The 12213-nt window shown below is 26.4% G+C and overlaps 1 protein-coding gene across 2 annotated transcripts in view; it reads left to right on the top strand.

Annotated features, from left to right (window-relative positions):
* The first annotated feature begins 154 nt into the window (after positions 1 to 154).
* Positions 155 to 12213, top strand: part of Tusp (WD40 superfamily protein Tusp) — a 38320-nt gene continuing 26261 nt past the window's right edge. The window contains exon 1 of one of the 2 annotated variants that reach the window (XR_001476044.2): positions 155 to 1396. Coding sequence is in view for 1 of the 2 variants with exons in the window: in XM_015325443.2 (XP_015180929.1) it covers positions 1301 to 1396 (96 nt within the window). In the remaining variant the exon portion in view is untranslated. The remainder of the gene's footprint in view (positions 1397 to 12213) is intronic. The other variant, XM_015325443.2, reaches the window with a different exon arrangement.

Below are 12213 nucleotides of genomic sequence, written 5' to 3' on the forward strand. Positions count from 1 at the left end.
TGATATGTATTAGTAAACTTATACCAGTATATTGGTAGTGGTGGATGGTGGTGTAGGTGGTGATAGCAATGGTAAAGGTGCTAGTGGTGGTGCTGGTGCTGCTGGTTGTGTGGTGGAAATGGTGGAAATTGTGGAGGTGGTGGTGGTGATGGTGGTGGTGGTGGGTTTGAAGTCTCGTGCGTTTAAAGCTCGGAGCTTTCTCAGTCGGACGTGTACTCTCGCGTCGAAATCTTGGCATCGAAAGCTCGCGATAAAAATTTGTCAAGATTACACACATCTGTTATAAATATATATATACATACATATATATATAAGTTTTCGTTTATCTTGAAGATTTTTAGATATATTATCTATTCCTATATTTGTTTTTCTGTTTCGAAAAAGAGAAAGAAAGAGAGAAAGAAAAAGGAAAGGAAGAAAATTCGCGCGCCTAAAAATTCAGCTACGATATTTTTCTGAGAAGAAAGAAAGAGAGAGAGAGAGAGAGAGAGAGAGAGAGAGAGAGAGAGAATGAGGGAGGAAAAGTGGAAAATAGAAATGAGATAGATAGATAGATGGATGGATAGATAGATAGAAAGAGGTAAAACGGAAAGGCGGAGGTTTCAACCGGCAAAATGGCGGCAGGCGAAACTGCAACTATGAAGAAGTTTTTAAATCCTTCGTGAATAATTGATATACATAATGAAATAATTTTTGAGAACGAAGAAGACAAGAAAGTAAGAAGAAAACGTGAGTGGGGGAAGAAGAAATATTGTGTTTTAAGGAAAAAAATAGAAAGAACAAAAAAAGAATAAAAATAATTATAACAATAATAATAATAATAATATTAATAATATTAATAATATTAATAATATTAATAATAATAATTGAAATATCGTTTCTTCAAAACTTCATTTGACGACCAAAACATTTTGAGGATAATAAAAAAAAATGTGTATAATCTTTTTAATAATATCATTGATTTAATCGATCGATAAGAATTTGCTTGCATTTATATATGTGTATAAAAAATAATATATATATATATATATATATATATATATATATATATGTATAATAAATAATAGAAATAATAATAAAAAAAGAACATTAGAATTGGCCCGTTTCCTGGGTGACCACGCGAGATTATCGATCGCGGATCCTTGAACGGTCATGAAAGGAGGAAGGTCGATTTTTCATTGGACTAGCGTGTCCATTGGTGTTGTTGGATCAAAGTGGTCGAAGTCTAGGATCATTTTTGGTGTTAGTATCGTTTGACCGATTGTACAAGAAGAGAAAGAAAACCTAAACTACAATTATCATGCATCTACATTTTGAGAAGAACAATAACGCCAAGTGCGATTGTAATATCTTATCCCTCAGTTGGATGGGCAAAGTACCGGACGAGTCACCTGAGGTATGATTTTTATCTCATATTATTATTATTATTATTATTCTTATTTTATATTAGTATTTTTAATTAACGAGAATATTACGATTGAATTTATTTAAGGAATGTACACACACATAGCTATTTTTTATTATTTTAATATTATTTTATATATGATAATAATATAATATATTATTAAATATATATAATATAAATATATAATAATAGAAATAATAAATATGTATATATATATATATTTTATATGTGTATATAATTTTTCGTATTTTATATTGTTACATATATATATATGATTGTGTGTATGTGTGTTCGCGTACGAAGTCAAGTGGGTATAAAGTTGGAACGCCAATAAAACGTAAAGCTAAACGAGCATCCTTCTAAGTAGGTTAGAAAGTTTCGATAAAGAATTTATAAGCATATATAGTCTTTCTTCTTTCGATAAAAATCCCCGAATGAATTTTCTATCCAAAGGAATTATCGATGATGTTACCTTTTATGAGACACACATACACACACACACATATCTTTATTCAATTGATTTATCGTATTTTCCTGTAAACGTTCGAAAATACACATGTGTAATAATTTAACAATTTATAGTATATAATATTTATTTTTCTGTCTTTTTGTTTTATTTCTTGTTACTTTTATAACATTGAAGAATTAGTTTTACAAACTTGTGTAATATTAGTTTTGACAAATTTTTCATTTCCTGGGTGATGTATTAATATAAAGAAAAGAAAAAAAAACAAGAAATATGAGGTAATCGTATAATATGTTATGCACCCACACACATATACACAAACACCCCCATACAAACACGTTAACGTTGAAAAGACTTACCACTAATGACGCCAGCAAAGTTTCGTTTGCATACAACACTTTCTGTTTTTTTTTTTATTACTTCTTTTAAACTATATATATATATAATTTAATAATTTTGAAAATCCTACCACACACAAACTTTTATACCAGCGTTATTCATTTATTTTATACGTTCTGTTATATTCACCTCTTTTTTCTTATAATTATTTAAAACGTTGTTAATTATCTTTACAAATATTTCAACGAAATCGATCGATTATTTCCTTCCTTTCATAAACCTATAGGTATTGTTTAGATCATTAGTTATTTTTGTTCTAAACACGTCTAAAACGATTAGATGTTACTCTGACCTTATAGAATTTTTAGAAATTATCTACTCGAATGAACCACCAAAAATGCAAACACGTTTTATGGATGTAATAATCACGTTTGAAGAAGCTTAGAAATAGCACGAGTAGAACTTCTTATTCTTTTACTTGTATAATAAATCTTTTAACCTTGAATTTAGATATCATACGTTATTAAATAAACATACAAGGTGTCTTTCATAAAAAAAATTAATTATAATATTAAAAATGAATATCGATTAACACGTTCCGTGGCAAACCCTTCGTACCTGACTTATCATTCATTTAATTTTGCTTGAACAAAATCAACCATTACATGTAATTATTCATTATTATTAAGTATAACAATTAAACAAACTTATGTGCTGCATTTTGTAGAATACACATCAATGTTTTAATAGAAAAAAAAATTATTCTTTTACAGAATTAAATTTATTATAAACATTAAAAATAAATATGTCTAATGGTAAGTGTACAACCGGTGGGGTACACGTGGCACAGAACGTGTTAATAAACATTTGATTTTGATTTTTACAATGAAAATAAAAACTTAACGATACTTATAAAAAATTAACAAATATATTTATGAACAATTTGTCAAAGTATTAGAATATATCTATGATTATCTTCGAATAAAATAACATTCAATTATATATATTTCGTAACATTAGCAATAATTCGAAAGATCAAAATGTAAAGTTGTTGTTGGGGGGGTGGGGGAGGTTTGGAATCTTGGCTGACCCAGGTCAGTCAATCAGAAAAGAAAAAGAAAACGAGGTTGCAACGTGTTAGTACGACTTGGCCAAGTTGGAACGCCAACTCAAGGGTAATGTCAGTCGATCGAATCGTTATCACGCGATGAGAATAAATAAAAATGTTCCGAGCATTAAAATGAAAAGAGAGAGAGAGAGAGAGAGAGAGAACAAAAAACGTGATCTAATTAATTGAAAAAAAAGGAAGAAGAAGAAGAAGAAAATAGAAAAAGAAAGAAATACAATATTTTTTCTTAGAGAATTTACGTACTAATAATAAAATATTAATGGTAATAGAAAAATGTTGATAAACGTTGAATAGATCAGAGTTCGAGCAATGATAGAAGAAAATCGTTGGTGCGTGTACGTTGGTTAACAGATGTGGAGCGTGAAATCAGTTTGTCGTGTTCCGTGCTAACCGATTCAACTGTCATTTTCGTCCTGCATTCGTGTCAAACGCAGCACGAAATTAATATCCGATCCACCCTCGTTTATGGATTTCATCTACGACAGCATCAACGATACCTAACTTCTCGTTATGTCATCGGATCAGTTCAGTCTATTTAATCGTTTGTAAAAAGACAATTAATTTCTAATTGTTTCATTCTTACTATTATCAAAAAAAAAAAAAAAAAAAATAAAAGATTCATCAGACGAAGAAAAAAAAACATATTTATTATTCTTTTTTATTTCTTCATTATTATTATCTTCTTTGAATTATATAAAAAGATGAACAATTTTTTCAAATTGGATTACAACAACCCCTCCCCGAATTCTCAACACCACCCCCACACCCGAAGGAATCGAAAGAAAAGTTTTACACGACAACCATTTTTGACTAATGCATGATACAACCATATTCACATGTTACTTCGTGATAAATATTTCCATCAAGAATTCAAGTTAATAGACGTCGATAAGTTATAAATAAAGTAATAAAAGGGGAGGGAAAGAATAGAAGATAAAGAAAAAGAAAAAAAAAAGAAATTTGTTCTTAAGTCTCCAAGGGATGATTCGTTCAGCTGGAGGTCTGTTAATAATCCCTGAGAGAATCGGCAAGCCACATCAAAGCGAGTCCAAGGAAGATTGGAACCCACTGGGAGAGAGGGTGTAGGGAAGGAGAGGGGGGGGGGGGAAGGAAGGGAAAGCAAAGTCTTCTCTTAAAGGACGGCAACAGGGAGAAGAGTATGAGTGTAAGGGGTGTAGGGGTGGAGAGTTATAGAATACGAGGTAGGATTCTTACCCTCTTCTGTTCATAGGCACACGACGACGACGAGGATGATGCACAACCAACACGAGTAAACGAGAAAAGGGATGTTTCGTAAAGGGAGGAACCACCACCAAGAGTGTTATATTCGCACAGCCTGTTACTACTTACACTTTCTCAAGAATCTAAGATCGTGCCTGGTGTCTCAAGTGACTCTCATTTCATGCCACATACGCTCCCAACAATATTCCCATATCCTGTAAAACTCTTACATTAAATGTCCTTTTAATATATTTTGTTGTTTTTTATTTTTTTTTATTAAATTCTATATATATATATAATGAATAATAATATATTAAATTATTAATATATAAATAATTATATAATTATTAAATAATAATATATATTATATAATAATTACTTGTATTAATTATAAATATAAATATTATAATAAATTATAATAAATTATAATATATATATTTTATAAATATATATATAATTATTATTAAAAATATAAAATACTATATAATATATATTAAATTCTAGACCTTTTGTGCTTATATTGAATTTTAATTTTAACTTCTTCTTCTTCTTCTTCTTCTTCTTCTTCTTCACAAAGTCGAATTTTTAATAATTTCTTCCAATTATTTCTTTTATTTTGTCTTAATTGAACATTATTTATTATTAATATTATTATTTTTAGCTAATTTTTTTAAACAACGCGAATATTACGTATTCTTAAATGATAATAATGAAAATAAAACTGAAAGATTTAGATATTTAACTAAAAGTTAGAGAATGAAATGAAAGAATGTTACAAAGGATATAGGAATTAACCCCTAAAATGATGTTCAAAGAGAATAAAGAGAAAAGGATCGACGACACATCGAGTATCCTAAAAGTATGAGAGAGAGAAAGAGAGTTGGGAAAAGGGCTTACAAAGGGACACACCACGTCTAAAGCCAATGACGTTCAATTAATCTTGCTATCTATCTATCTCTTTCTCTCTTTCGTTTTCAGTTTGATGCTGCAATCTTTCTTTTTCTATCTTTCTCTTGTTCACACTGTCAAGTTTTTGGCTCACACGTTCGTGTTCCCATTCACAAGAGTTTTTCTACTTAAACACGTGGGTATTATATTATATAGGTAGACATATATATATATATATTTACGATAGGTGTTGTAATCTTTAACACACTTTTTAATAGAATTTAATCCCCTCAAAATTAATTTCCTTAAATTTATTTAATAACTTGTAATATTAATTATTGAAAAAATAATTTTAAAAAATATTTACGATAGATGTTGTAATATTTAACACACTTTTTAATAGAATTTAACCCTCTCTCAAATTAATTTCTTTAAATTTATTTAATAACTTGTAATATTAATTATATAAAAAATAATTTTTAAAAATATTTACGATAAGTGTTGTAATCTTCAACACACTTTTTAATAGAATTTAACCCTCTCTCAAATTAATTTCTTTAAATTTATTTAATAACTTGTAATATTAATTATTGAAAATATGATTCGATAGTATTGCAGAAATGGTGGAGTATTAATAAAATGTTTCATTAAAATTCTACTTTTCTAAGTACTATTATTACTACACACACCTGCTTGAAATGAAATGTTTGCAAAAAGAAAAGATACAATAGTAGCTTGGGAACCAAATTGGACAATGCTGCAATATAAAATTCATTTTTCAAAAGCAGAATAACAAAAATAAAAATTTGCTCGTTTTAGTGGTATCCCTGGGGAGAGAGAGGAGGGGGAAGGTTATGCATAGAAAAAGCAAAAAAAAATATTCTTTTAGAACTGCACGATGAATTTCCGTTCATAGAAAAATATTCGTTGGAAAACAATCAAAAACCCCCTTCATGGTAAATCGTTGATGGTTATTCTGTTTTTTTTTTCTTTTTTTGTTTAACTCGAATGTTCGTGTAAACGAACGATAAAATTTTGTTATCGTGGACAATGGGGTAGGGGAGGGGGATTAGAGGACGATGGGTGAAGGTTATTTTTATGGCTTTTCATAAAAAAAAAAAAAACATTGAAAATTTACGAATTCGTTCAATAACTTGTTTTGCAAAGTTTCTTAACGATAGTTAACAGTTCTTTTTTAAACATATAGCAGAATAATAAATTAATACAACATATATAATTGTAATATAAATACAACAATAATTTCAACAAATATATATATAACGCGATAATTGGAAAGAAAATAAAATAAAATAAAATAAAATAAAATAAAAAAAGAAAAGTAAAGTAAAGTAAAAAATATGTAAAAATAAACTGATAAAGAACAATTTGAAAATGTAATAGAAGAAAGGATAACGTTGTACAAATCTTGACTGACTGTATATTAGAAAAAAACAAACTCGCAAGGTGGATAGTGTACAAATCGATATCGTCATTATTGAGACCCGTTTCGTTCGTGATGCCAGAACCCATTGTTCTCGGTTAAATTGAATAGTACCACTTGGAAGAAGCACCTGCCTTTCTTGATGAGAGAAAACCTTCCCCCACCATTTTCTATCGCAAGCATTTGATCGACGACTTTTTTTTCTTTTCTTCACATTTGTTCATCTCTTTTATTTCAAGCTATTCACTGTATTATTTTTTTCTTTCTTTTTTTTTCTCTCTCAAAATAATCAACTACGCGCTTAGATTACTATCCAAATATTTTTCAACAATTTTTCTTTTTATTCGTTGTTTTTATTTATTTATTTATTTCTTGACAAAAAAAAAACAAAAAGAAAAAATGGTGTGCGTGTCTTTTAAACGAACTTCAATTTAAATGTAATTTAAATAACAAGCACCATCATCAACATCAACTTTTTTTCTTAATTTAAAGTTAGAAAGTAAATCACAGGGAAAGAATAAGGGTGGAAGAAAGTTTAAAAAGAAAAAAAAAAAAAACAATCTTTTCTTTCAGTGTTTGTTGTTGTTTTAAGTTACTCAAGACAGGTGATAATTAAACTATCTTGAAAAATATAATAGACCATATTTGTAATAACATATATATGTTATTACATACATACATTATTACACATACTATTATAATATATATTATTTATATTACATATAACTATATTATAATTATTTTATTATTATAACTATAATAATATTAAATATTACTTATAATATTTTTAATTATTAAATATTAAATATTTAAATATTAACTATAATATTACTATATATATATATTTATACCGTAACCATACATTTTACATTTTAAATAAATCAACAAAATAATAAAGGAAATAATGGAAGAGATTTTTATATGAAATATAAAAAAAATAATAATAAAAAAAAAGAGAAAGGTCAAAAATGATCAGAAATAACAAGCTCGAATGGAATTTAATCAAATTAGACATTTTTATTTCTAATTGTCAATGTATATACGGTATTCGAATCGGTTTCCATTGTTAGTCGTTCTTCATCAACCCTTCCACCCCCGAGTTAAATGAAAGAAAGAAGGAAGGAAAGAAAGAAGGAAGGAAAGAAATAAAAAAAAATAAAAAGAGAACAAAATATTAAGAAAAGAAAGAACCGAGGAAAGAATAAAAGAAAGCAAAAGAAAGAAATGAAGAAATAAAGAAAGGTAGGAAGGAAGAAAAGGGTTAAAACGTCTCGAGCATTCATTTGAATCGTCGTCCCTGAAGTATTTTATATTTCACCGTTTTCATATTTTTCAATAGTAAAAAAAAATTCCCTCATTCTTATGTTAGCATGTTGCATTGGTAATAGTATGATGTGTGGATGCTTAGACACGCGAGTTTGCATGGTAGGAGGTGCTTGCCCATCGAAAATTAGAAAAGCTTTGCTTTTAACGATCCTACGTCCTTAGTCTCATGAGAAACTTCAAATACTTTATTTTCTATTCGTTCCTTCGTTTCGCAAGTTCGTCCCATTGGATAATCATCTTTCATGAGATCACGCTATCCGCAAAATCTACGTCACTAATCAACTTCTTCCTCTTCTTCTTTTTCTTCTTCTTCCTCTTCTACACTTAATACTAACACAAAAAACGCAATATAAATTGCATATATATATATATATATATATACCATAGTTTGGTCTGTTTATATAGACCAAGTTGGTCTCCATAATATATAAATATTATATACTGTAAATAGTATATAATATTTATAGTAAATAAACGAATATAATATTAATAGTAAAAAACAAAAAAAAATGGTATAATACTATATACCAGGTAAAAATAATATTATAATTATAATAAAATATAAATTATATAACATATATATTATATTATATAATATAATATATATAACATATATTATAATATTATTATTATAATTATTTTTTCATTATAATTTTTAATATTATTTCATTATATAAATTATTTATATATTATATATTATTTTATATATATATATATATATATATATATATATATCGTATCGTTATTTATTATATATATATATAATAAATAACGATGGTATATATATATATATGAATGTATGAATGTCTTTTTTCATGCTAGCAGAAATTTTTAATGAAGAAACTTGAGCTACGTACTGAAATTATAATTCTTTCGAGACTTTCAAATTGAATACAAAAAATGTATACTAGAAAGCCACGAAAGTTGGATAATATTAAAAAAAAAAAAATAAAATAAAATATGAATGTGAAATTTAGATAAGAAGGAAAAAGAAAAGTACACACACACACATACACATACAATAATTATTGTTAGTAATTTTTCAATATACATATATTATGTATTTTTCCACTAATTATTCTAAAATAATATATTCATGAATTTTTTTTCTTCTCTATTGTATTTTGTTTTGGAAACATGCAAATGAATTGACTGACTGGCATTAAAACGGTATCGTTGAATAATTTAAAAGAAGGATCCCAACCCTCGTTCGATAATAACAAGAAGATAATGAGAGTGAGAGAGAGAGAGAGAGAGAGAGAGAGATAAGAGAGAAAATAAACTCTTTCACGGAGACACGATTTATCGAACGAGCTTTTCAAGCTCAACAAGAAGAACGAAACGAACGAAAGAACGAAAAGATCGGCTTAGGAAAATTTCCTACCCCTTTCCTACCCCTTGCCCCTAACCCTTTTCCTTTCCTTTCTCCGCGGCGATTTCTTTGGACGACGAAGTCAAACGCGACCATTGTTCTTCTTCTACTGGTTTTAAGCTATAACCAGAGAGAAGCCCTTTGTTCTTCGAGTTTACTACTTACCGCATAAGAGAGAAAGAGAGAAAGAGAGAGAATGAGAGAGAAAGTTCTTCTCTCTTTATCTCATTCTCTCTTTTCGTTTAGGGGTAATTTACAAGGGCGATTTTCAGGTGCTCGAGTATCGTTAACAGAGCTTAGAACCAAATTTTTTAGTATATACACACACACACACACACATATATATATATATACAGGCACATTTGATAATATATTTTTTATTCGTTAAAACCAATGAACAAAACAAAAAAACAAAATTAATAAAACATTTAATAAAACATAAAATAAAGAATAATTAATAAAGGGCCCTTTCCCTAACGTGGTTCGTAATACAAGTATACGTATTTTTTCTAATACTTAAAAAATACTAATTTTATAATTTTAATTTTATAATTTTGTTAATATTTAAATTGAATATATTAATAAAATATTGTAATTTTCTAAATTTTATAATATTTATTGGTATATTTTATTTTTAATATTTTTGGTATAATTTTTTGTGTGTAATTTTTTTTTTGTATATTTTATTATAATATTTAGATTGAATATATTAATAAATAATTGTAATTTTGTTAATTTTATAATATCTTTTGCATCAATTTTTTTTATTTATTTTTTTTTATAATATTTAAATCGAATGTAATAATAAATAATTTTGATTTAAAAAATTTGTTAAATATTTATTTGTATATTTTATTTTATAACATTTAAATTGTAATAATTTTTTTTCTAATACTTCTAATTACTTAACATAATTTTCATTTTTTCTCATTAAATCTCTTTTTGTTTTTGTTATTATTTTCTTTTTTTTTTTTCAATCGACGAAAATAAAGAAAAGGAAAATGAAACGTGTAATAAGACCTTATCTTCTTTTTCTCTTTTTGTAGATTGTAATTGGGCAATTACATATGTACACGAGAATAGGGGGATGGTTTCTTCAATTAAATTTCTTGGACGAAACGCCTACTAAATGTGTTCCACCCTCTCTAATTCTTACTTTCTCTCTCTTACTTTTCATTGCAACACGAACCTTTCTTCACTCAGGCTTCATTTCCGTCGAGAATTTCATCTTTCTCCTTGGCAACGGACTAGGTACAACCCTAACTCACCATATCGCCGTGAGCGAATATACGTCGTCGGGCTTCTCGTAATCGAATATTCTTCAAACAGCAGTCGTGACCCAGACGATTTTCGTTTAGTCTTTCTCTCTCTTTCTCTCTCTCTCTTTTTCTATCTAACTAGCTATATCTATCTATCTGTCTTTTTCTACCCATTAAAGGGATATCAGATAACCGATACACTCCTCTCTTTCTCTCTCTTCATACTTTCTCAATGTTCCTTTGTTCTTTTTTTTTTTCTTTTCTTTTCTACTTTACTACCACTTTTTTTTTTTTTTTAATACTAAAAACGTTTAATTATGTGTAATTACTCTGGATACAAAGAAAGATGATATGTAAAATAAAAAATGGTGTATAAATTCGTATTTCACACGATCAGATTGAATTTTACACCTTCCATTGATGTATAAACGTTTCACACATACACGAAGAATGAGATATTATTTCGAAGATTAGAATCGTAATTGGATGAATCGATCGAACGTTTCCTGTAATTCTTAATTATTTCTTAATTACTTCTTAATATATGTCAGTTCATTAGCAATCTCTCTCTCATTGTTCTTTTATATATACAACACGTTATTAACAATATTACAAAATTATTTCAAATCAAATATTATTATAATACTTATAAAATCTTTTAATAATTTATAAATTAATAAGAGAAAATATACCAACTAGTATAATATATCAAAATTACTTATATATTTATTATTATATATATATGTAGATAAAATTATTTATTTTTATTATTATTATTATTATTATTATTATATATATAATTTATAATATTATTTTATAATATTAATATATATTTTATTATATTTTATATTAATATATATTATTATATAAATATAGGTATATTTTAATATATATGTAAAGAAAGTATACTTTCTTTAATTAATTATTATTATATATATAATAAATATATATATATATATATATATATATATATATATATATATATATATATATAACTATTTGCACAATATATATTAATAATATTATAATATAATCTAACTATTATATTTATTAATATATTATAATTATTTCTTTTTCTTTTCAGTGTAATAGTGGTAATTAATATAATTATTAAATAAAAAAAACCAACACGTTATTAACACTTTACAAAATTATTTCAAATCAAATATCATTAAAATACTTGTCAAATGTTAATAATTTATAAATTAATGAGAAATTATACTAAATATATTATTTTATAATAATATATAATATATAATTATAATAATTATATAATATATCATAATTACTGTATTTAAAATTTTGTTTTTTCTTTCCTTTTCAGTGTCATAGTAGTAGTAATTAATTAATTATTACAAAACGAAAAA

This window comes from Polistes dominula, unplaced genomic scaffold, assembly GCF_049000335.1.
Source record: "Polistes dominula isolate Pdom_NZ unplaced genomic scaffold, Pdom_raw_medaka contig_27, whole genome shotgun sequence".
Classification (NCBI taxonomy): domain Eukaryota; kingdom Metazoa; phylum Arthropoda; class Insecta; order Hymenoptera; family Vespidae; genus Polistes; species Polistes dominula.